Genomic DNA, 26,535 nt, shown 5'->3' with positions numbered 1-26,535 from the left:
TGTTATATACCGTAGTGTGCATGTTTTTACACATTTCATATTTCTATTTTTTAATATATATTATAGTATAATGAAAATATTGTTACATACTTATTTTTATTTCTATTTTTCCTATAATATCTCTGTTTATATATATTTCGCTTCTAGAAGTGGAGCAACTCTAACATTTCCCCCTGGGGATCAATAAAGAGTTTCTGATTTTGATAAGATAAACCTTTATTGGTCCCAGCAGTGACTTTTGGTTGTTCCAGCGGCGCGACAACAGTAATGAGTAGAAAGAGAGAGAGTAAAAGAAATACATAATAAAAGGTACATAAATCTAAAATAAGAAAAAAAAAATGAAACCATACAAGTGCATATGGAGACAAACATGGAGGGAATAAAGGAATAAATATTGAACGGGTAAAGTAGTAAATTACTTTATGTGCAAAATATTGACTTATTGCTCAAATTAACAGCTTTAAATAAAAAAAGTGGTCTAAGGCATGAAGGGTATTGTATACAGTTAATTAATGCTTCCTACATATTTCGCTGTATTTTGCAGCCTTTGCTTCGCTCTCAAGCATTGATCCTCAGCTGCCACCAGGGGGCGACACTGACCTTTAAACACAACCACTCACATCTCTCATGTTTTTTTTTTCCTCCAGCTGTTTCATAATTGAACTAACGGCGCCACAGATGTGAACTGAGTCCCACTGAGTTACACACTCTGCATGTTGTTCCCCAATTCCCCAGTACACACACACACAAAGACAAAAGTGTGTAGTGCGTGTGTTTGTCTAGTTTCATGCAATTGTGTGTGTTTGTCTAGTTGTATACAATTTTGTGTGTGTTTTGTCTAGTTTGTATACAATTCAACTTCCATTGAATGAGACATTGCTTAATAACATGAGCTTTCTTCTCCCTCTGTGCCAAACTGTAATGGTAGCCTAGCAAGTCAGTCAGTATATACCGCTCCTACCCATCTGTCTTCCCTCTACCTGGCTCTTCAGCCCCTCTCCTTACCGGAGATCAGAGAGCTTCTTGTGTGTCTAAACTTTCTAATTCTCACGTGGAAGAGCTAAGCTGAATGTACGCTGGTACACCTGCGCTGTGCTTGCTCAATCGCTGAAGGAATGTAGGCCTAATAATGTTTAAGCCTTTCCGCTGACAACGCTATATCGTGTGGTAATATGGAATCGAAACTTTGATCCGCCAGTAATTAAGTTGGGGCGTACAGTATGTTGTTGCTGAATTTTGTGTGTGTGTGTGTGTGTGTGTGTGCGTGCGTGCGTGTGTGCGCGCGCGCGTGCGTGCGTGTGTGCCTGTGTGAGAGCACGTAGCATACCAAGTGAGAAAGTCAGTCACAAAAGAAAGCATTGAAACACTGAGTGCACGCGGTCGGTCCCCTCCATGTTTCTCCTTCGTGACTGTGACTGATCTTTGAAACTGGTCTCCCTCAGATAGTCCCGATCGATCACCCAGACAGAGCACATCCCAACAGCACTCCTAAAATAAGATAACCAGGCTGGAAGCAAAGTGCAATACATGAAGGAGAAACCGGATTTAAGTGCTCCGACCGTGCCATGGATGTGATTCTGGTCTGCGTACAAACTCCACGGAGATCATGACGTCTGAGTAGAAAGGAGCAGAAGTAGCAGGTTTTTTATTTATTTTTTTAACTGAAGAGAAACGACACTAAAAACAGACATGTTTAACTTAAGATGTTTTATTCCGTGCCTTTTAGTTTTGATTACAAAGTCTCAGAGTATACATGTGGTTGACCGGGATGGACAGGCATTTCTAGAGAATATTTTACGATATTATGGTCAAAATAATTCAATCTCACCGGAGCATCTGGATGATTTACTGCTGTTGATGTCAAACAGAAGATCTGAGGCAGTAAGTGAAGGAAATCCACTTGCAGACCAAGAGGTGAGCACACGAGCTATTTATATTTATTCAACTTATTTAAGTTAATTTACAAAACTGCACGGAATTTAAAATTAATTTGTAATTTTTAACAGTGTAAAATGTAGTTATACCTTTTTATAAGACTTATTTATGAAAAAAAAATAGATTTAGAACTTATTAGTTGTTTACACTTTTTAATATAGTACTTTATTATTGTTTTATTGTATTTCATCTTGTGAAACACTTTGTAATATTGCTTAGAAAAGTGCTATATAATATTATTATTATTATTGTTATTATTAGGCTATATATGTATAGTAATACATACTGTAATAAATGCCCAAACCTTCTGTCTAATGTCTGACTGATTAATCATCTGTAGGCATTTGTAGTTCAATGATTGATTGGGCTTTTTTTTTTTTATCAAATACGTGGTCATTACTTAATGCCATTTTGTTTCCATTATTCCTTTGTTTTGTTTCATATATATATATATATATATATATATATATATATATATATATATATATATATATATATATATATAAAATATATATGCTTTTATGTAATCAATGCAATAATGAACACAATATGTTGAAAAGCCTTTATGTATTGTATTAAACTTACTTACTTATTGTAAGTCTTATAAGTACTGTTTTACCTTAACAGTATAAGGCTAACTTCATAATAAATGTCACTGCCAATTATAAAACTTTACTTATATAGCACAAATCTATATAATATATAGCATTTAGTCATACAAAACTGAAAAATGCATCTTAAAGAAGACAGATGTGAGACACTGAGATCAACAAATTTAAAAATAAGATGTTTAATATGTTCTTTTTGCCCCTCAGTGTTCCTCATCAGAGCAGATCTTGTCCCACTTTGGGTTGAGTAATGTCAGTAGGTTGACTGTGGGACATCTGGGGAGGATCTGCCCCGCTGTGTTGACCCAGGTGCTGCTGCCCTACTGCCCCCACACCGCCCCCAAAGCTCTGCCGCCCATCGACTACACTGGTAAGTTGCTTCATCTCGACAGCTGGTTTATTTGTCGAGACCCCCCTGCAACCCAGAGAATTCCCAGGTCATGGGGGTTTGTTGCCTGGAATCTGGCAGACAGTATTACACAATCCCTGTGGATAGAGGACACCCCTTGGTTGCAATTTCCTTTTGCTTGTAAACCCTTAAAAACAAGAGAATGTGGGGTATTTGTCTGGACTAGGACTGCTGCATGGTATGAGGAAAATATCCAATAACGTTGTTGAATATCGCAATAACGATATTACTAACGATAAATAAACCGGTATTAAAGTGTACTGAGTCCTGCATTTCTGCTGCTTTCAGTATTCTGCTAAAATACAACAAATTGTTTGTTGAATTTAAAACAAATTAAAAACAAAATAATTTTTTCTTCCCTTCTCTCCATAATGTTTTGACAAAATTATTTTTTGACATTATTTTATTTAAAACATTGAACATTGAATCACTTTTCCACCGATACTCTCATTCAACTAACAAAATTTTTTTTGAGCGTCTTTTGCGATATGTCGCCGCCTTTCAGGATGTGTTTATTGTGTAAGTTGATATTGCGAATCTCTTATCTTTTCTGTGTGTCTGCGTGTGAGCGTCTGTGTGCGTACGCACGTATTTTGAATCTGGACCTTTAGTCTCGGGTCATCATCAGGGCTCCAGACTAACTTTTTTCACTAGGAGCACAGTGGCCCCCAACTGAAAATGTTAGGGGCACTACCAGAAAATTTAGGGGCACCCACCGTAAATCAAAATGCTAACCAAATATTCACATTTCTACTAATTTCCACTGTATTACTAATAAATACTTTGATAATAGATGCAGAAATTACAATGTGCTGTTTCCAATTCAGTGTCACTTTTGAAGATACAACATATAAGATAAACTGACAGCCCCATCGCTGTTGTGACGTTATTTCTGAAGTTATTTTCATCATGAGCGATTTTAATTGCTCTTTAATGTTTCATGTAAAGCACTTTGAATTGCCTTGTTGCTGTAGAAATAAAGTTGCCTTGCCTTACAACCTCAGCCTGTCAGTCAGTCACCAGGGCACAGAAACCACTGTTGTGCCTGGCTGCTCGTCTCTGAGGTAGTGTAACTTCAACAGCACCGCGACCGCTTTCGGCTCGCCATACATATATCATATCGCAGCAAACGCTGTCTTCGTGAAGTTATGAAAAACTGTAAACAAACTTGAAACCACTTTAATCGGCATTTCCGTGACTCACTGTGACTTCAACAAAACTGCAGAGCCGACGTAGTTTGCATCGTCTGCAGCTCTGCGTGTGTACGAGTGTGTGTGTGTTTGTGTCGGAGCACCGCTCTCTGTCATCATTTTTCAGAGAGGACAGATAAGCTTGCGCTTACGCGCTCTCAGGTACCGAAATTTCAACGTTTAACGTGTAAAAAAAGGGGGCAAATTTACTGGTCGCAAATGTGCGACTGGATGTAAAATTCAGTCGCACACTCTCAAATTTTGGTCGCAAAATGCGACCATTTGGTCGCAGTCTGGAGCCCTGATTATCCTCATCTTATCTGTCTCCATTTATGACTTTCAAAAAAAAAGAGAAAGTAATCTGCTGTTTAGGAGCCGTTACACACACACACACACACACACACACACACACACACACACACCACACACACACACACACACTCAATGTCCTGGATTGAGCCGCTGGCCTCTCAGATTCAGTGCTGTTGACACAGTCCCAACCAACTGTGACTGTTGTTCATCCTGCATGCTGTTTCTTCTTCTTGTGAGCAGAATCTCTCCTCTGCACATAAATAGTTTAGTGTCTCTTGTCGTTAAATGCTTTTGAAGAACTAGTTCTGCCCAAATAATGAAATATTAATTAACAACAAAATAGACATGCTCATCATGCTATGTGGTCCTAGATACATTTAGCGATGTTGTAATTAGGGGATACATTAGATTCTATGTTTTTGTTACTGTTACAAAAGGAAACCATGTTGTCCGTGAGTTGTGGTGTGGGAAAAGTCAGCTCAGTCTTTGCTTGCTCAATAGTTAGGAGGCTTATTTAACAATCCCAGCCACATGCCTGCAAAAACACACTAATTCCCCTGCTAATATTTACAGTAGCTACATTTTGCATATAAAGGGCTGGTCTCACTCAAATGTCATTGTGGAAATGATACTAGTAACCAACAAATAGAAAAAGTTTGCTAAATTAAAAGAAATGCTGAGGATCGAGCAATGGCGATTTAAAGGTGCAATATGTAATATTGTATGTAATACTGGCAGCTAGCGGTTAAAATAGTTACTGCACTACCAATTCAAAATACTGGACATATCGGACCTTTAAAGAACTGAAGCTCTGTTGGCCATGTTTTTAGTTTGAATACAGTTTTAATAGACTCAGATACAGATTTTTATTTTTTATTATCATTAGTTATTTTCACACACATTCCTGAGGGGAAAATCCTCTAAAAGTGACAGAGTTTCACAGTTCATGCAGCAGCAACAAGTGTGTTTCTAGAATAGAGAATAGTTAGAAAACTGAGTTTAAGAAATAGAGAAAAAGGAGCTCAGAAGATGAAAAACGTAAATGTCTCTTCCACAAAAAGGTATTAGGGACATAACAACAATAAGCCTAAAGCATTAAAGATATCAAGGCAGAAAATGTAGCACTATAATGTTATTAGTAACAGTTTCTCCTTGATGTCTGCCCTGCCAGTGTGGGGTTATGGGTTTCTGGCGGTCACTGTGATCAACCTGGCGTCTCTGCTCGGCCTCTTCCTGATCCCCTTCACCAAGAAGTCTTATTTTCCCAAAGTGCTGACCTACTTCATCAGCCTCGCCATCGGGACCCTCTTCTCCAACGCTGTGCTGCAGCTCATACCAGAGGTTTGTAGGTAAATTCACCTTTTGAAGATGTTTTAGTGCTTCATGAAGGGAAGTATTGTATGCTAACATGCCACTAACATTCTCCTGTCTATCCACAGGCTATGGGTTTTGATCCCAAAGTGGATAACTATGTGGAGAATGCAGTTGGAATATTTGGAGGGTTTTATATCCTGTACTTCGTGGAGAAGATGTTAAAAATGGCTCTCAGGGTAGAGAATGAGGTAAGATGACAGTGAGTGCAGTACGTGTATTATGTGCAAAGCACTTTTCTTTTATTGCAGAGTGATAGCATTTATTCCAGTTGTATAACTGCCAGTCAATCGATGTGGTTCATTAGCCGATTTGGCTGCTAATTAGTGACCACCATAAGGACAATGAGACTTTATGGGAGTCGGTTACATTATTTATTACTGTTTTTAATAATTTTTCAAAAGGGTCATGGACAAAAGAGTCACAGATTGTAAACTTCCAGTCAAGTCTCCTGTATTAATATAGTGCCAAGTTATCTCATGACATTTTTCATATAAAGCAGGTCTAGACCACACTCTTTACTTTACAGAGACCCAATATAATGTCAATATAAGATTTATATGATGGCAAAGAGGTCTTAAAATCAGGAAACGGGATGAAAAAACAGAAGACCTTTTTTTTGGTGAAAGCTAAAAACAAATGTCAGAGTCAAAACAATAAAGCTATAGAGTATAAAAGTCAAACTTTTAAAAGAATAGTTTGACATTTTGGGAAATATGCTACACAATAAATATGAAGTTAAGGCCAGTGGTCGGTTAACTTAGTTTTGAATAATTAACTAAATATTTGCAGTCATAAGGTATCACAGATTTAAAGGGGGCATATCATGCTCATTTTCAGGTTCATACATGTTTACATGCTTTAATGTCTGTCTGAGCGTTTTGATACTTTCGCAGTATTAATTTGGCAATTAAGCCTGCATTATTATCAAAAAAACACATGGAAATCTCACTTTTTACAATATGGGACCTATACAATTTCAAATATCCCCTCAGTCTACCAAATCATTAAACCTAAGTAGTGTAGTTTGTAGTTTGTCATCTGACTGTCTCTCTTGTCCTTAGCATGGCCACAGCCACTTCACTCCTGCAGAGCCACTTCAAGAAAACTCCCTCCACAACGGAGACTTGCAGGTAAAAAAGGACTCTATCGTTTTGACCAACATCACCACCATCGCCACAGACAAGAGCAGCCCGATCCCAGAACCTCCGCATACAAACGTGACACCTCCTCAGGTAACCGTGCCCACCCTCATGGCTGAATTAAACCGTACAGATCGGGGAATTATACTTTCATTTTACTTTGAAATCAACCTCTTGGGATTGATTAACTCTGTCTGCACACATGTCATATTAACCCACACAGCAATCACATTATTGTTAATTAGGGATGCACCGAAATGAAAATTCTTGGCCGAAACCGAAAACCGAAAAAGAGGAAACCAAGACCGAAAACTGAAACACCGAAAGAAATTATGCCAATTATTAGTACCATTGCATTTATGGCTATGACTGTGTACTAACTTTACTAAAATCAAGGCATTGCAATTGTATAAATTAATATTAAAGTTTCAAAGAATAAATCAATTACAAATTATGCAAATATTTATTTAGCACATTGCAACAATGCACAGTATAAAATAAAATTCAAACTTAAATGTTTAACTTGACCCCAACAAATGCACCAGAGAATTGCTCAATTGCAGATGTGCAAAGTGGATAATAAATATTTAAACACTAGACAAGCCCATTCTACTTCTTGAGGTAAAATGGCAGGTTTTTCTTGATGAAGAGTAGCTTCTCTGCTTTATCACAGTAAAGTCTGTTCCTCTTCTCATCGAGAACATGTGCTGCTGCACTGAACAGTCTCTCGCTGTCAGTGCTTGTGCACGGAGCAGACAAGTACTTGCGTGCCATCTTTGCCAGGTCAGGAAAGTGGCTGTGATTACTTCTCCAGTAAGCAAGAGGGTTATCGCTTCTGGGGATGGGGACTTCAGACAGATAACCATCTAGCTGTTGAGCGGTTGAGCTTGTCATCTGCCTGACATTTGAGAATTTAATTCAATAAAATAATTTGTGTATTTAAATAGGGCCAGTGCATAAATAAACATTTTTATCAAATTAAAAAAATATCTAGCAGAAATATGGCTACAATCGTCACATACAGTATATAGTAGCCTAAGAACAGAATAGCTTACCTATTATTATTATTATTATTATTATTATTATTATTTGAGGCACTTTCTTGCAGGATTTCACTGAACATATCAGACAACGAGGGTACATGCCCCTCATCTGGTGCAGAGAGACAAGTCTTTTTTTCTGCGCTGGGCGCTGCTCTGTCTCCGTCTCCACGCGGGTTCTGCGCATCCATCGGGTACTGACACACATGCAGGTCGCGGTTTCTGTTTGCGCCATCACAACATTTCAGCCGTATTGTTTCGGTGATAAAAGTATTTCGGCCGAAAACCGAAAATGCCCTTTTGGGCCATTTTCAGCCGAAAATCTTCGGTGGCTGAATATTCGGTGCGTCCCTATTGTTAATGTTGTATTAAATTACATTTTATCTAATGAGTGGGTCTGCCTTGAAATGTTATCTTAAGATGTCTTATTAGATGTCCACCTCGGCCCCCTATCACAGACACACCTGACAGAAATGCATCATGGACTATAAATGCATTACTCTATTTAAAACATCTTATCAGTCATGTGGTTGCGAGTTATATGGTTGCATGGTAATTAAATAGTGCCAACGTCAACAGTATTTCAGAATATGTCTTCTTGTTTTTCTGTAAGCTCGGGTGTTTACTTTTCATTCATTCAGTCATTTATTGAGCTGTTATCAGTGCCACAGGGTGATTAGAGCTGCTGTTAATGTTAAACAGTGAAATATCTTGTGTCATATGGAGAAGTCTGGCTTTAAAAGGATCAAAGTACTAAACAAACAGACATGTCACAGAGGGGATGAAGGCCTGAGATCCTTCCCCTCCTGGTAAATGCTGGAATTGTCAGACTCGAGCACAAAGACTCCTTGTTTGGCCGTGGCCATTAAAAGGGTTGTTTTGTCACTGCAGAGTACCTTCAACCAAGGCCCAAAGGCTCTGTTTATGTCCAACTGTTCTCAGGTTTCCCGTTAAAAACACTTGTGCCATTACATTTGTAATGGAAGAGTTCCGTTGCAAATGCTGCACGTTCATTGAAGGAAAATATTTCCAGTAGTTTGATTAATCAATATCTTTTACATTTTGTGGATCCAAGATGGACACGCTTTGTTGATTAAAGCACTAAAGCATTAAAGTACGATTTCTTCAAAGTCCTTATTTATAGCCATGCTAGCAACTTGGCCCTTGGGATGGCAATGATTGTCTGTCACTCAGCCTGTTTTCACTTTGGTCCAACCAGAGCCATAGAGTCCATGGGTCCATGGGTCCAACCTTTGGAGGGATTGCTGTGAAAGTTTGTACAGACATTCACGGTCTCCAGAGGATGAATCCCGCTGATTCTGGTGATCCCCTGACTTGCTGTACCTATACACCACCATGAGGTTTTCTGTGAAACGTCTCCACAAATATTAGATTGCCACTACATTGTGTACAGACATTCATGTCCCCTTCAGGATAACTTGTAATAACTTTAGTTATCCCTTAAAGTGCTCCTATTATGCTCATTTCCAGGTTCATAATTGTTTTTAGTGGGTTATATCAGAATAAGTTTACATGGTTTCATTTTCAAAAAACACCATCTTTTTGTTGTACTGCACATTGCTGCAGCTCCTCTTTTCACCCTGTGTGTTGAGCTCTCTGTTTTAGCTACAGAGTGAGACATCTCACTTCTGTTCCATCTTTGTTGGGAGTTGCACATAAGCACAGTAACTAGGTAAGGACTACTAGCCAGTCAGAATCAGAGTATGAGGGCGTGCCAAGCTAGCAGCTAGGCGAGCATTATAACGTGTGTTACAAAGTGACCATGTTTGTCTCTGAAGTAAAGGCTGGACTACAATAGAGCTGTTTGGAGCAGTTGGTGAACAGTGTTTTCTGTTGGAGATGGTAAGTCCCTTTGGGGGGGACTTTGGGCTTTTTCACTTTGTAAACCTATACACGTTGCACAAAAAAGATAGTTAACACAATAAAGGAAAGGGGGAAAAGCCAAGAAGCGTAATATGAGCACTTTAACCCAATCTGACACCACCATCAAGCCAAAATTTCAACATGTCCAATAATTTGGTTTATGACTTAAAACTTGCTACTTTACTTACTACAAATGACATTCCCATAATCCTCAGTAGAGCTAGCACAATAAAACTGGCAAAGCCAATTTAGGTTTGAGATAAGTCAAATTTTAGTTAAATTTTGTTTTTCCACCAGATTCCACGGACAAGTTCATTTTGCAACAGTAAAAGAGCCCGCTAAGTAAGTGTCATGATTGTTGATGTTATGTGTTTATGTTATATTTGGCGGATATATTGTTATCAGAACTCCCAATATCGACATTGGGTTGTCCTAAAAAATCCAATATTGGTCAGGCTATAATCTTCAGCCTTACCTTGTGTTTAGTGATAATTAGCCAATGCTAACATGCTAAAAGAAGAGGGCACAATGGTTAAATATATACGTGCTGAACATCAGATGGTTAGCATTTTCATTGTGAGCATTGTCGCTGCCCAATCCATACCGGGAACCTGACTTGGTTGAGGTATGGCAATGCACTTGAATGGTTAGGGTCAGGATAGTCTATATCCATGACGTTCCACTTCCGGGATTGCTCTGTTGCTGCTGAAAATTCCGCCCCATGTCCTTTTTTGTTTGGCTGGATGTCCGTTACCTTATGCTTCCTTTGTGTTGTAATTTTGAACTCCAGTGGATTTCTGAGGACTATGGTTAACTGCTCCTCAGATCTCTGCAGGGTAAATCCAGACAGCTAGCTAGACTATCTGTCCAATCTGAGTTTTCTGTTGCACGACTAAAACTACTTTTGAACGTACACATGTTCCACCAAAACAAGTTCCTCCTGAGTCGTCCATGACGATTGTGATTGGTTTAAAGAAATGCTAATAAACCAGAACACGTTTCTCTCCCATCCAGGAATGCTGTGTGGACTAGCCGGACCTTCCTCCGCAGTGCTGTGGAGTCTTTTTTGGTGTAATCAAACAGTGGCAGTAGTCGTGTGTCTTCTGTCTTATCACTCTTGTAGGACATCCAGGTGTCGGATGTGATGTGCCACTGGCTGCGTGGGCAACGCGTCTCCAGCATCAAGACGGTGGCGTGGATGATAACTCTGAGCGACGCGTTGCACAACTTTATTGATGGTCTGGCTATCGGCGCCTCGTTCACTGTGTCGGTGCTGGCGGGGTTCAGTACGTCCATCGCCATCGTATGTGAGGAGTTTCCCCACGAGCTGGGTGAGTCAGTCTTTTACCAACTTGTGCTGTGCAGTCAAACATTGCCTAAATCCAAAGAATTTATATTAAATTCTGATGGAGATCCCAAAGTTTATGAAAGAAGAAACAGATCTTTCTACTCCCAAAGATACTAAATGGTACAAGATGGCATGGTGCATCCATGTTTTTTTTGAACATTTAAATCAGTGTAAACATCAAATGGCTTCACTGAGCTGGAATGGGCATATATGTAATATGTGATTCTGTGAGACAGGGTGGAATAAAATGAGATGAATTTTAAAGCAATGTAAAGGTAAATTATCGGATTTTAAGGGACTTAAAGCAGGTTATATCTTTTCACTCATGCTGAAAGGGCCATTAGGAATCTATGATCTTTATCGACCTTCACTGATATGCTGCAGAATTGCACCAAAACTCTTCAATGTGTTTCAACTCCAAACACTGAATAAACTAAAATGTAGAACCCCTGGAATGTACACAATCCAGTTAAATTCGGTTCAACTGAAGTTTAGTTCAACACTTGGGGTGCCCTTGTAGCTCACCTGGTAGAGCCAGGGGGTAGGCTTCGCTTCAGATCTCAAACCTCCTATGGCACCATTTTGATGCTACAAAGTGATCACCTCCCATTAGCATTCCACTGACTAGCATTCATTTTGACGTCACTTTGACAGCGAATAACTTTACATCTGAAGCGTTTAAAGACTATTTGTCCATTGTTTATTTCTAAAGAAACACGACAATGTATAAAAGGCTCCATTACCTTGTACCTCACGTTATGGCTCCGTAGAAGACGTTTTTGTAAAAATAGGCTAACGATTGTGTCATAACCACGCGACTTACTGTCGCATAGTAGAGGAAGTACTATATAGTACAGGAGAAGCTCACAGGCAGTTTCAACTTACGTGAGCTGTTTAGGTTTAATTACTAATGTTAACTAGCATTTTAGTTAGCAATAATTAGCCTGTGCTTATGTTATCTCCTTACATATACCTACACTCTCCGTCTCTGTAAGATTGGGAATGATTGAGATTTCTCTTGGCACAGCTACCAGAAGACTTCCAACTTTCAGACAGGTTGCTCACGTCACATTTACTTCGTCTCTCTCAGTTGGAGGCTGCGCAATAACACTTAGCGCTCACCGAAAAAGTGCTTCTAATATCCTTCACTGGTCTCCGTCCAGAGCAACGGGATCTGTTGGTCCATTCTTATATACGGTCTATGGGTAGAGCGTGCGCCCCATGCTGCATGTCTTCCCCCTCTCTCTCCCAACTTTCCTGTCTGCAACTGTCCTATCCATTAAAGGCCGAAATGCCCCAAAAGAAATAAAAAAAATAATTCTAAACACTTTATTTGTCCCCGACCGGTCACCGTTTGAGCAGTGAACCGGAATACACTCACAATAGGCTGTGTGTTGTTTCTGCTAGTTTTGCTCTTCTTTATACTGTATGTAAATGAGGTGGACAGTATAAGAAATAAAACAATACTATTGTATGGCATTACATTTCATTTTACAGATGATTTTATTCTTCTAGTCACTTAAATATAATGCTACACAGAACATTCTTTGTACTTATCTGTATAGCATACCAAGTGATGAAATGTTTTTTTTCATTTTTTGTTCTGTCTGCAGGCGACTTTGTTATCCTGCTGAATGCTGGTATGAGCATCCCTCAAGCCATTTTTTTCAACCTGCTGTCGGCAGTGTCGTGTTACATCGGCCTTGTGTTTGGAATCCTGCTCGGAAGCAACTTTGCCCCCAATGCAATCTTTGCCATCGCAGGAGGAATGTTCCTGTATATTGCACTGGCAGACATGGTGAGTGAAATTACACCACCTGAGGATACTCTACATTGCTCCATGAAAAGACAAAAACAAACAACGTGGACACTTTCTGACTTCTCTACCATCTTTGTGGAACTAAGCCTTTGGTTCCTACTGAATATGTAAATCTTTAAAGCTGCTATAATTTATATTTTTGTATATTAACAATGGATGACAACACATATGTATATGTGTTACTTATAGTGACAACCCCACAAGAAACTATCCCCCGACACTGCAGTTCCACTCAACTCTACGGTGTTTTAGCATCTTTCAGCACAGTGTTTTGCAGAAATATGAGCAGAAATATTGGACTTACATTCATTTGGTGGCCAGAAACTCCAAATGAATGCTTATGTTGCTCTGTGCCTGTTAGCTGTGTAAATAGGCAACTGTTGGCTAACATTTTGTCAAATCAACTTTCAAGGGTAATGATGTTAGTTTACAGCTTGTTGTGCTGCCCCCAAGTGGCCAAAAAAATCAATAAATGCTGGTTTAACATTGATCAAAAATGCATCCTTTTGTTGTTTAAAAGGGTCAGAAATGTTATGAACTGTAACATTTCTCAAAACAGGAGTACATTTAAAAGACACAATGTTAACACAAGGCCCCTGTTATCAAAAGATAAATTAAATATTATATATTTCTATAAACTGCTTCTTTACCTTCTCAGATTGGTTAATTTCAGCGGTGGAAGAAGTATTTGTATCCTTTACATAAGTAAAAGTATTAATACCACACTGTAAAAATACTCTGTTACAAGTAAAAGTCCTGTATTGAAAATGTTACTTAAGTGAAAGTATGTGTCATCAGGAAAATCCACCCATTGTAGAAATTGGAAACGAGCCAAACAGTTCTGTCAATCAGCTAAGTGTTTAATGGTCTAATCATTTCAGCTGGACTTGTAGGTCTATATATTGTTGGCTAGTTTAATTTATAATAAAACATCATATTTTATAAACTACATGTGTTTTGTGTGCAAAAATCTTAATTTGTAAAGTAACTAAAGCTGTCAGATGAATGTAGTGGAGTAAAAAGTACAATATTTCTCTCTGAAATGTAGCAAAGTAGAAAGTGGCATGGAAAGTTAAGACTCAAGTAAAGTACAAGTACCTCAAATTTGGACTTAAGTATAGTACTTGAGTAAATGTACTAAGTTACATTCCACCACTGGTTAATTTGAATAACTTTAAAGAAGAGGTGAAGAGGTAAAACTATCCATAGTATAGTATAGTGTCCAGTAATAAATAAGATAAAACCGGAATAAGTATACTTTTATGGAGGAGAAAAACCTGCAGGTCTATTTGAAGACTAAAGGTGTACACAGATGAATGAGCTATTGTAGGCTCTGGGTACACAGGGAATTATTGTTTGTTAGGAGGATCAGTGCATTGTTGGTTTTGATCTTATCATGGGATTTGTTGACATTTGGACAAATAATCTTTTTGATAAAGTTAAAAATGATTACCTCTTTTTGATCACCATTTGGCCAACCTGTACTTTTTAAACCAATGTCAACATCAGCAGTCTGGCAATGAAAACTTGTGGTCTTTTCTCCAGTTTCATTTCTTGGAAACAAAATAATAACTGTAGCCACACAAAAGTCAACTGATTCCCACTTCTTGTTTATATGTTGTAACTTCCCATTATGTAGAGTGTTGAACAATGAGGCCATTGTATTTTTTGATATCTGATTGTCTTTCTTCATCTCAGTTTCCAGAGATGGACAACATATTACGGGAACAGAGGCGCACTTCCACCAAGATCATCTTCTTCCTGATCCAGAACGCAGGGCTGCTCACCGGCTTCACCATCATACTGCTGATCACCATGTTTGCAGGAAACATCAAACTGGGCTAGAAGGGGAGGGAGACCAGAACTGGAATGGAAAAATAAAAGTAGAAGCTGCTTTTGTTTCTGCTCACTCAGTTGGGCAGGAAAGTGTAAAGTGAATGTTTTGTACAAACAAAACTAAAATGTCTAAAGGAGAAATAATGCTTTCATATCTTCTCACTATCCAGTTAGTGGAACGTTTACTCCATAAAAGGGAAAATCTTTACAATCATTTGATGTATGAACTCTAGTCAAATTGTGTTTTGAAGAGACAATAAATTATTTTTTCAGTCTTCATATCATGTGAATGATCTCACATTTGTTATGCCGCATTGGTGCTCTAGTGTAAACTAATATAATCCGCGTTGTCGTGACAAGTTATAGTTTTTTGTCTGTTTGAATATAGTTTGTATATTGATGTCTGTCAGAGTTTGTTAAGATGTTAATAAAACCTGTGCTCACAGATTGTGCTTCCAAAGGGCAAAATTTAACAAAAATCACCACCACCACTTCAAATGACATGAGCTCAAAGGTACTAAAGTACTTGAACCTGGTTGCTCTACATCAGATCGAAATATATATACCCCCCCCCCTCCCTCCTCAGGATTTTCATTACATTGACAGCTTCTGTCAGTGGCTGTATGATTAGTCCAATAACCAACATGGGATGCTACAAATACCAAAGACAAACTACTTCCCAACTTCTCAACAATGCAAATGGTTTTCTGTTCAATTGTCACAAAAATGATTTTCTTTTCATATGCAAAACAATTTATTTTTTAAACTGAATTTTGTGAATACAGCCACCTCAAAAACAGCTGGTAAATGTCAGAAGTTTAAAAAATATATGTATTGTGTGGATTTAAGATTAGAATGTGATTGTTTTTTTTCTTTTATTTCATCTACCTGTAAATATGAAAACAAATGGTAAAGTGATGCTGTTTTTATGTCATGTACTATACATGACATAAAAACAGCATCACTTTACTTTGGATATCTTATTTTATGAAAATGATCAATTCTAAATGGCCAACCATGTATTATATGCCAGTGGTTCCCAACCAGGATTTCAATATAAATCTGATGGGTTGTAAGATGATAAACAAGATCGAAAAGCAGAAAAACATAATTATTTTACACAAAATTATATTTATTTCAGCCTGTACCCGTTTCCAGTCTCTAACAAATATTCAATTAAAACAAATCAAAAAACAGGAAATACAATTATTTTTTGGTGACGAGGCGTCGCAAGTAGACAAACAAAAAGGTTGCTGTAGCAATCATGTCAATCAAAGTAAATACTCATTACTCAAATACTCAAGTAAATACTTATTTCTTTACCAACAACCAAATATTAAATTTAAATCTAGTAATACATACACAGCGATGCAGTAATGTGTGAATAAATCAATAATTTAAAGTTATAACATAATAGGCTCAGAGTGGGGATGTATTATGTTGGATTTACTGATTTTCCTTTTATAATGAACTATTCAGAGTGTTGGTCTGCAAGGGGCAGCCAATCAGCATTAAAACAGGAAGTGATGCAAGCTGCGTTTATGTGACACCGTACAGCTCGTAATTATCTCTATCTTTAAGAGAATAATGAACAGCCCAGTGGGAAAATTACTTGAGCTTTAGTTGTCATTCCACATGAAATATATCGAGGATGTATGTTTGACAGCGATACCCATATGGCAAAATACACAGAGTTTTATATGACGAGAATGACGGGATGGTTGATTTTCCCATTCTGACGGTTATCTCTAAATGCAGCAAATCCGAGGTGGGACTGGGGAAGTAGGTAGGAGACAAGTGACTGTAAATAAAAGTAGCTAGGAGACATTAAATGAGACAATTGACTTCTGGACACTTTGCTGCGCTCATCGCATCCAGACTCTCCAGACTCAAAAAGCATTAAAAATTCCACGTAAGTCATGTTTATTTATCTCATCTATTCTTACACATCTAATCAAAATCCGTGGCAACTTTGTCAAGCTAGCATGGATGCTAGCTGCTGTTAGGTAATCAGTGGAATCAAAAACATTTCTTTAAACGCGACACAACTAGTTTTTACGCTTTGGATATTAATGTTGTTTAACGTTGAATGACTACGTGATAGACATGGTCAATGGCTAGCAAAGTTAGCATTTCTAACATAACCTGGCTTGAGAAATAAAATTAAAAGTGACTCGCGTGGCGTTTGAGGGTCATTGACACGGCTTTGTTTACCATCGAACTGATGTCCCACTCCATTAAGAGCAAAAAAGCCATGCATTCATAAAGTAAAGTCTTATAAAGGATGGAAAAGAAGCATTAAGTCTGTATTGAAGTGGGCGAAAGCAGGGCTGTAGTCCAGTCCAAAACCAGGACTAGTATTAAGGACTAGTATCAACATATTAAATCTCTGACCCGCACATGTTTCTTTCAGTTAAGAAACATTGCCAAAATTAGAGGAGCTGTTTCACATTCTGAGCTTGAGATGATTATTCATGCTTTTATTTCATCTCTGCTTGATTACTGCAACTCTATTTTCACCTGTCTCAGCAAATCGTCCCAGGACCGTTTACAACTAGTCCAGAATTCTGCTTAAAGCTGCTAAAGCAGTTCCGGTCTGCAGCAGGATGTCGCACATCACTCCGATTTTATACTCATTACATTGGCTTCCGATTAACTTCAGGATCAAATTTAAAGTTTTGGTTCTGACTTATAAAGCTTTGCATGATCAGGCTCCGGAGTATATCTCGGACCTGCTCCATTCATACACTACGAATAGGCCCCTCAGGTCTTCTAACCAGGGATTACTGGTTGTCCCAAGCACCCGTTTAAAGACTAGAGGTGACCGTTCCTTTGAAGCGGTGGCTCCAAACCTGTGGAATGCGCTTCCTATTGTCTTACGTTCTGCAGTCTCTGTTGAAGCTTTTAAAAAGCAGCTGAAGACGCACTTGTTTAAATTTGCTTTTGATTCCTGTATGTAAAATGTTGTCTTTTAATGACTGTTTTTAGTCTTTAGTTGTATAACTTACTATGTTTTGTACAAATTTTTATCATGTGAAGCACTTTGTGACTGTTTGTGAAAGGTGCTATATCAAATAAAGTTATTATTATTATTATTATTATTATTATTATTATTATTATTATTATTATTAGTCGAGACCGAGTCCAAAGAGGTTCAAGTCCAAGTCGAGACAGAGTCCAAAAAGTTTGAGTCCAAGTCAAGACCGAGTCCATATAAGATACAGTCAATACCGAGACAGAAAAAAAAAATAGAGAATCCTCTTCAAGACTTACTGAGAGAGTAACACACTATAGCAGGGATCTAAAACAGGGGGTCCGGGACCCCCAGGGGGTCCTCAGAGTCACTCCAGGGGGGCCTCCAAATTATTGTTAATTTTTGAAAGTTTTTTTCAAAAATTAAAAAGTCTAACATGATTCCAACATATTATTAGCAAATATAAATCCCCACTGGTGGTAGGCTTACTTGCCAGTAAGTAATGTAATCACTAAGGTAGCCATCCACAGATACAGTTCGTCCCAAAGGATTGACTGTTTCACATTTGTTTCACATTTAAGGGTTAACATTAAAACATGATTTATAAAATCATGCCAACAATTATTAGGCTATTTGAATAGCTTAGTATTCTATGCAAAAAAAAGGTATCCATAAATGCTTTAGGCTGCCCTAAAAGTTATTGTAGGACCAGATTAACATATTTTATACAATATATGTAGTAGGGGGTCCCTGATCCGTCTCTCTTTCAATTAAGGGGTCCTTGGCTTAAACGTTGAAGACCCCTGCACTATAGGAAACACTATAGTAACACACTATAGGATCAAATTAAACCATATCATTTACTTAAAATATAAAATGAAAATGTTCCCATTCTTGCACTTTTAACTTGTGCTGAAGAATTCGTAGTACAAAGTGCTCGCTGACATTGTGTCTGTGGCCAAAATGAAACCGATAGATACCTGATGATTGAGGTATATGATGCAGCCAGGTGTATACCAGGCGACCAATCACGATGCCGGTTCTAGATGGATTTTGAATTAAACTAATACCTGTTTTCTGAACGAGCGCGCTTCATCAATGGTTTTGTTATGAAGGAGGAAGTTAACAAAAGCATACAGTGCTGGACTCGGTCGAGACCAACTAGAATATTTGGTGTGTCAGCAATGGCCGAGTCAGAGTCAAAATACCAACGAGTCCAAGACAACAGAAAAGCGCCACGAGTCCGAGTCTGGACTCAAGTACTACAGCCCTGGGTAAATGAAGTCTATAAAGTTTCACAGCTTGGATTATGAAAGTGCCAGTAACGTTACTTCTTAGCTGTACTTCTCTAAAGTGTACTCTGGTATTTTATATTGAAATTGATCATAACTCAAATGGAGAATATGCCAGCAAATAGTTTTTATATTTTTACTTGAAAAGTCACTATAATGATTTTATAGAGTGCACTAAAATTTAGAAATATAGGGACAGGGCTCAGCACACTGTGACACTGAGAAGAAACCAAACAAAAGGAATATATGATGATATATATGATTTATTTTTTTTCTAGTCATTTGTAGTATTGTGTCACCTCTCACATGTTGCCCGCCTGTTGTTTTCCAAAGCAGGGCTGAGCCATGGCCACCTTCCAGATCCGGAAGTATCGGGATGACGATGCAGAGGCAGTGAAGGAGCTCTTCGCCCTGGGGATGAGCGAGCACGTGCCTTCGACCTTCATGCACCTCCTGAAACAGCCGCTGACCCAGATGGTGCTCATGTGCCTGTTCTGCGCTCTCATGGCCAGCTCCAAGTCCTTCCTGCTGCCCATCCTGGCCGTCACTCTGTTCCTAGCCGGGGCCCGGCAGTTTGTCGTCTACATGTTCAACAGCTACATCGACACCTCGCTCAGGAAGGACGTCAGCAAGATCAGTGAGGCCTACCTGAAGCAGAAGGACTCTGGTTTTTGGGTGGCTGAAGTTGACGGTCGATTGGTCGGCATGGTGGGTTGCCTTCCTAATCAGGACGCGCCTGCCTGCTTGGAGTTGAAACGCATGTCCGTACGCTACAGTCACCGTGGGATGGGCATCGCTAAGGCTTTGTGTCGGACAGTAGCTGATTTTACTCGTGACAGGGGTTACGCTGCAGTCGTCCTGTACACCTCTGTGGTGCAGACAGACGCTCAGAAGTTGTACGAGCACATGGGCTACGAGAAGATCCGAGAGTTTGTTATTCCTGAGCTCGTTGCCAAAATCACGAACTTCACTCTGTTCGAGTACAGACTCGATTTACAGAGAGATGGGGAAAAATGACTGAGTGGTCTTGAAGTGAGACCGTAACATTTCAGGCTGAGAGTACCGCTCGTTCCAGTTTATATGCTAATGTTTTCCCAGCATTCATTACAAAACGCTCAGGACAGCTGGTCAGATGACAGCATTAACATGAGGAACAACACTTTCAGTAAAAGATTAGGCACGCTTTCTCTTGTTACCATCACAGATTGATCATTTATTATTCTTTTTTTTTTTATAATTGATAGAATTATCTACCATTTCCACTGTCAAGCTGTTAAAGGGTCTGCGTTGATTTAACTTCTTGAAAGTCATTTGTCTAATTTTGTAAAGGATTTCCTTTTGTGAATGATACTTATAATAAAGTTATAGATCTGAGCATGCTCCTGCAATTTAGTAGTATACATTTACCGATCTGAAACACGGGATTGGTATCAAGCCTGATACTACTGATCTCATTAAGTGTATCATGACATGACTGATCCAAATTAAATGGTTCTTTTTTTCCCCCTAAATGTCATTATAAAGGTCAGTGTTTCTGTTATTTATTTATTTAGTCATGGCAGGCTACCAACTCAGCTTTTAGTGCTACAGTAATCCCTCCTAAAAATGATTCCAATAGCGGTGAGGTGTACAGATTTTTAATTTAGAAAAAGAGAGCATTGGTGTTAAATTAATGGGAAAGAATAAGTTGGATAGGTGCATCCCTTGTACTGTTGTACGTCAATGAGGTCATTTTACCAAAATCATGTTATTGCAATAGAAATTGAGATGTTGAACCTTGAGATAAGTTTTATATCTGACTTTAGGATTTCAACACTTTTAATAGCATACTTCACATTCCTTTCCTATAAGCCAAAAATGTGACGTGAGGGAGGGAGATCTGCCCTGTGGTTTGTTTTGCATACAGGATGCTGCACTGTCCGAGACTGATGCTCACAAGCTGTGAGCTTCTCAGGTTGTTTTTTTAATAACTGATCTAAGGAATGTCTTTTGTATCAAATTTGTGATTTTTAAATCGAGATTTAAAGAACATCATGTTTAGGCTTTTCCTTACCTAAGAATACATCTGTCTTATAGCCAGGTGATGAAGTGAAACACAGAACACACTCAGGCTTGAAAAGAAAAGAAAAAATAAACATTGTAAAAATCTGTTTAATATCTTAAAACCCCCACAAACTTACATTAAACAAATGTGGATGCACAAGTACTCTAGTAGAATTATCTGTTCATTTCCACTGTTGATTTTGTTTTCATAACTAATGTCAAAATGTGTATTTTTTTTTTTTTTTTTTTTTTTCCCTAAATGTTCTAAATTCTCCTCTAATAAAAACATTACTTACACAGCATTGTCTATCTCTGTCATATACTTCATATCTTTATAGTCTGAGACCGTGTGAAAAATATCACCGGCCTGCTTTGTTTCTGTGGAGCGGGCCGGGTCAGGCAGCAGCTCGGACACCTCAGGAGCGATGTGTGCCTTCACATCTCCATGGATGGATGTAGCCTGGTCAGGGGCGAGGCTGAGCGGTTAGCCGGATTCGAGGACACAAACAGGTACGATTTAGCACTCGCATATCATCTGGTCAATGAGAGATTAATTGAAAGCACATGTACACACCTATTTGTAAAATATACACGTGTGTGTCTTGCTCAATTTAACTCGATAAGAGGTTTTTTTGTTTGAGAAAGCCACCCGAAGCTAACGGCTACTCCTGCTAGCAAATGGTCAGGGAGTGTCCCACTGACAGCTGACAGCACCAGATATCAGCCATAAAAGGGACGGTTTTAACAACATTCACAGCCGTTAAATACGACATCTGCGCATTAAAACTACTAGCTAGCCAATAATGGAGTCGAGATGATTTTAAGTGTATAATGAGCTTTGGCTGGTGGTTATTGAGGCAGTATGGGTCAGGATATCCAGCCCCTAATTGGGAAGTTAAGGCTTTTCTTTTCTCGTGTGAATTAAAAAAATCTCAAATCCAGATTTGTTTTTCCTTTTCTTCCTAATTTCTCATTTCAGTGTGGTTAATCTGTCGGGAGAACATGTCATGTTAGGCTGCAGCCACACCCGTGCTGTGATTTATTATAATCCCCAGTAGACATAACAGGAAAAATATTAGTATTATTTTGATGTTTTGGGATTAATAGTTGCTCATTATGTAAAATAAATGACTGACATAACATTAATTTGCTCAGTGTGGGATATCTGTGCAGCAGTGGTTTCTCGGCTTTGAACTCACTAGATGGCACCAAATTACATGTTTAGCTCCTAATATTAACCGTTGATGATTTCAATTATATTTTGTAAGGATTTTTGTTGTCGACCATGCTGTTAAAATTGAGCACTTTCATGCTAATTAGATACTGAAGCAAGGGCTTAGGTTTTGTTTCAACATGGGGGGGGGTAACCGGTGGTCTGGGGCTCCTCCCCCATAAAATATTAAGGGCCAAACACTTAATTTCCTGCATTCTGGTGAATTTGTATGCAACAATATTGTTGCGGTAATTGTGCTTTTTCTGCAAAAATGTACAGTGCAAAGGTCTTAATTTATGTAAAGGAAATTATTATTCTCCTGCATTTTTAAAAACCTTCATATTCAAAACATCACGTTTCGGGAATTTTTTTTTTTTTTTTTAGGAATTATGTACATCTCAAAAACAAATCTGTTGGAGAATGAGACCTCCAAAGCTTACATGTACATAAATCACATGTTTATTTTTCACCCTCCTGTTGTATACTTTAATGGACCTGAACACCCACGCAGGTGTTTTCAATTAATGTGGCTGATTGGACTGTGTGGGCGTGGTTAGACTGATTGATTGACATCTTCCCGAGTCTCTTGTTAGCTTTTTTTGCACCTGTTAGGGCGGGACAAATGACACCTTTATCGTTGTCATTGGTAGAAAAGATGTGTAACCTAATAAAGGTCTAATCAGCCAGAATAACTGAAATCACCTGTGTGGGTGTTCAGAGGCTCCCCAGTGTAGCACAAGTAGACACAGTTATTGTTTTCCGTATGTTTTGAGCCCCCTGAGCGGTTATTTAAAAAAAAAAAATTGCGAAGGGGGAACATATCCCCCCTCCCCTTTCCACCGAAATCTATGCCTGCATTGAGGTAAAGTACAGGAATGAACAGGGTCTGCCCTTGTTTTCTATGGATGACCTATTTGTTTGCCTGTCTTCATGTTAGAGTGTTGAGACCAGGCTGAATATCATTAGCATGCATGTGGTTGAGAATTAAATCCAACATACTGTAAAATTAGCTGAGCTATTTTAATTAGCAGTGCATCTACTGATCATGATTTCAACTAATAAATCGTTGACCAAAACAAATGTCCTACCTGTCCTTGCTTGTTTGTCTGACAGCAATTCAATACCCAAATGTATTTCATTTCCAATAATATAAAACTATGAAAAGCAGCAAACCCTCACGCTTGAGTGAATGTTTAGTCACGTCAAGTAAATTTCTCGACTTTTAAAATAGTTTCAGAATAATGTATCTGTTGATTGACTAACCAATCTATTGATACATTACTATATAAGTGATGCGAATATCAGATTTATGTGGGTTACGTGTTACACTGTAGTGTACACTACCGGTCAAAAGTTTGGGGTCACTTAGAAATTTCCATTCCACTCCTTTCCAGACAGAATACCAGCTGAGATTAGTTGCATTGTTTTTTTTTAACCAGGGCAGCAGTTTTCAGATTACATTATGTGCTTACATAATTGCAAGAAAGAAGAGGCTGATCTTTAATGCAATATCTACATTGCCTATTATCAGCAACCATTAATCCAATGTTCCAAAGACCCATTCTGTTTACTAATCTGATTATCATTTTAAAAGGCTAACTGAGAAAACAATGGAGAACTCTTTTGCAATAATGTAAACACAATGTAATCTGAAAACTGTTGCCCTGGTTAAAAAAACAATGCAACTGATCTCAGCTGGTATTCTGTCTGTAATGGAGTGGTTAGTCTTTTTTATTTTAGCAGAAATGCCCAAAAACCTCTGGTTTCAGCTCCTCAAATCTCAATATTTGCTAGGTTTGTAGTGTAATGATCCAGAGATGAAACGATGGTCGACTAGACAGAAAAATAATCGCCAACTATTTTGATAATAATCGATTTAATCATTGTTTTTCATGCAAAAATGGCAGAAAATGTTTTTGGCCTTTTAAATATATGGATTTCCTGCTTTTCTCCATTTTTATATCAAATGAAACTGAATATCTTTGGGTTTTGGACTGACAAAACAAGACATTTAAAGACATCACCTTGATTTAAAATAAATAAATAAATAAACAGGGATGGACATTTTTCACAATTTCCTGGCATTTTATACACCGAACAATTAATCAGGAAAATAATGTTAATAATCATTAGTTGCAGCCCTGCTGCATATGGCATTTTAGGAAAAAAAATCTGTTGCAACATTACAATCGTGAGGCAGCACAAAGTGGCACTGATTTAAAAACAGCTCAGACGTGCACGTCTCCTGTTTAATGGATTAAATGACCTTTAGTGGCATTCAGTAACTATAGTATCCTCATAATAAATCAAACTAGTTTGGAGTCAGGCTACTTGAAAGGCATTGGTTGAATCAATAGTTCAAACCATTTATCAGGTCAAAGAACAAGTATTTGCCGAGTACTAAAATTAAGTTGATCGGTTTCATATCTTTATTCACAAAATGATTTGGTTTTCTGGCTGTAAGTCATATAACAAATCTGAAGACCTCACTTTGAGATCTGAAAGCAAACATTAAATATATAATCTAAAAAAGAAAACAGAAACAGATTAATCAAAATGAATTATTTTTTAGCCTCTGTTAAGAATTCTTTACCTCTGACATTATAATGATAGCTTGATAGCTGACAGGGCAGTTTGCACTTCAGCCCACGATTGCTCTATCTATGTCACTATGTGACGTGCCAAACGTTATTCATATTTCCCCTAAATAGTCTTAATCAATGGCAGCTGGCAGGGCGTAGACATGCTCATCTTTACCTTTGTTAGTGGTGTTGATTTGTCCGTCCTGGACCTGCAGCCCGGCGGAGGTGCAGCGTGGTCGTAACGCGGCTCCTGCTAAAATCCCCGAGTGTCCCCTGTGTTCGTGCAACCTTCCTGTGCCCCGCTCTCTGAAAAGGCTCGCAGCAGCAGACAGCGTCTGGCTGAGCTGGTGACGCCTCTTTCTCTGCTATTGTCCTTTTGTAAGGACTTTCTGTAAGAAGGGGGGGAGTTCTTTGATTTTTGGCTGTATGCTGCTTATCTCCTTATTATTTCTTCGGTAAGAGATAAGGGCTCCCCCTCTACCTTCCACATATCCCCAACGCCCCTTCTTTTGGTCCTGCTTTCGTCATTTGCATAAAAGGGTGCAAAGAGACTGCAGAGGCTTATTTTGTGTCCCTAAGCATTGTCAACTGAATAACTCTTCCTGCTCTGAAATCTTGGAAGAGGCTGAATTTTGTGTATTTAAGATGTTATCCAGACTTTATATGCAATTTTAGAGTTTTATATAGGCTCTGAAGCCTCAAACGTATAGACTCCCTCAGTCAGTACATCCCGGCTGTACGTGTAGGGATTTTACTGAGACTAAAGGCTGTACTTTCAGTTGTAGTATTTTGTTGTCCGGGTCCGTGTTTGGTTGCTGAAGCTCTATGAGTGTTGCATTATTCGGGTATAGGAGAAATATCCCCCCCTCCCCCCGACCCCCCTCCTGAAGGCTGGGTCTCTTTTTGTTCTGATGCTGAAAAGCATACTCTTACAACATCTCTCATCCGCCTCTAAGCTGAAAGCTTTTACACAGATACCCTGCAGCGTTCGCATCCATTGCAAAAAAAGATGACAACACAGAAATAGAGAGGACTGAGAGTTTAAAAAAAAAAAAAAAGGCCCAGCCATGCAGTTAGCTGATAAAAGCTGAAAAGGAGAGCTAATCCTCACTGTGTGACGGGGCCACAGCATCAGGCGGGGCCCTAATGCAATCTGCTGGATTTTGCTTACAGTGTGCTGCATTAGAGTATCACCTGGGCCTTTTGTGTTCAACCACAATGAAACGGAATCAGATTGGGTGGAACTGGTTAACCCCCCACCCTCCCCAGTTGGAAAATGCTTACTGCCTGTGTTTTTGTTTTGCAGTGACAAAGATACATCTGGGCTCTGTAAAAATAGTTCTTTTGCTGCAATGATGGTCTTAAAGGAGTTGTTTTTGTTGACGGATTGATCATTCATAACTCTAGTGATTATTATTGCATTTTGTACTTGAATAATTTGTCTTATCAGGACTCTTTTGATTAGCCAGATCTGTCTCAAAGAAGTCCAAAACAGCTCCAAACCTGTGCATCCCCACCGAAAAAGAAGGGGGGGGGG

General features: G+C 38.6%; 3 protein-coding genes and 1 long non-coding RNA gene across 5 annotated transcripts in view; 3 read left to right on the top strand and 1 right to left on the bottom strand.

The window, feature by feature from the left end:
* The first annotated feature begins 138 nt into the window (after window positions 1–138).
* slc39a8 (solute carrier family 39 member 8) lies at window positions 139–15,341 on the top strand. Its single transcript, XM_039785225.1, has 8 exons — window positions 139–1,914; window positions 2,751–2,913; window positions 5,626–5,795; window positions 5,894–6,016; window positions 6,890–7,060; window positions 11,015–11,222; window positions 12,853–13,037; window positions 14,757–15,341. Exons 1-8 carry the CDS (start codon window positions 1,690–1,692, stop codon window positions 14,901–14,903), a joined length of 1,392 nt encoding a protein of 463 aa, XP_039641159.1. The 5' UTR covers window positions 139–1,689; the 3' UTR covers window positions 14,904–15,341.
* On the bottom strand, window positions 14,648–25,849 carry LOC120548765. Its single transcript, XR_005637276.1, has 2 exons — window positions 25,174–25,849; window positions 14,648–14,922 (listed from the first exon to the last, which is right to left on the bottom strand). It is a non-coding gene; the product is annotated as an uncharacterized LOC120548765 (long non-coding RNA).
* nat8 (N-acetyltransferase 8) lies at window positions 16,500–21,363 on the top strand. 2 transcript variants are annotated; one of them, XM_039785227.1, is made up of 2 exons: window positions 16,500–16,806; window positions 19,494–21,363. In XM_039785227.1, the coding sequence occupies exon 2, from the start codon at window positions 19,506–19,508 to the stop codon at window positions 20,175–20,177; it is 672 nt and encodes a 223-aa protein (XP_039641161.1). In that variant the 5' UTR covers window positions 16,500–16,806; window positions 19,494–19,505; the 3' UTR covers window positions 20,178–21,363. The 2 variants fall into 2 exon arrangements, with proteins under 2 accessions (XP_039641161.1, XP_039641160.1); XM_039785226.1 differs by having other exon boundaries at window positions 16,502–16,806; window positions 19,497–21,363.
* The window catches only part of dctn1b (dynactin 1b), a 52,553-nt gene continuing 47,612 nt past the window's right edge, over window positions 21,595–26,535 (top strand). The window contains exon 1 of the mRNA XM_039785220.1: window positions 21,595–21,713. The gene's annotated coding sequence lies outside the window, so the exon portion shown is untranslated. The remainder of the gene's footprint in view (window positions 21,714–26,535) is intronic.

This window comes from Perca fluviatilis, chromosome 20, assembly GCF_010015445.1.
Source record: "Perca fluviatilis chromosome 20, GENO_Pfluv_1.0, whole genome shotgun sequence".
Lineage (NCBI taxonomy): Eukaryota > Metazoa > Chordata > Actinopteri > Perciformes > Percidae > Perca > Perca fluviatilis.
Note: the sequence above shows the minus strand (reverse complement) of the source record. Positions and strands in the feature narration are given on the sequence as shown.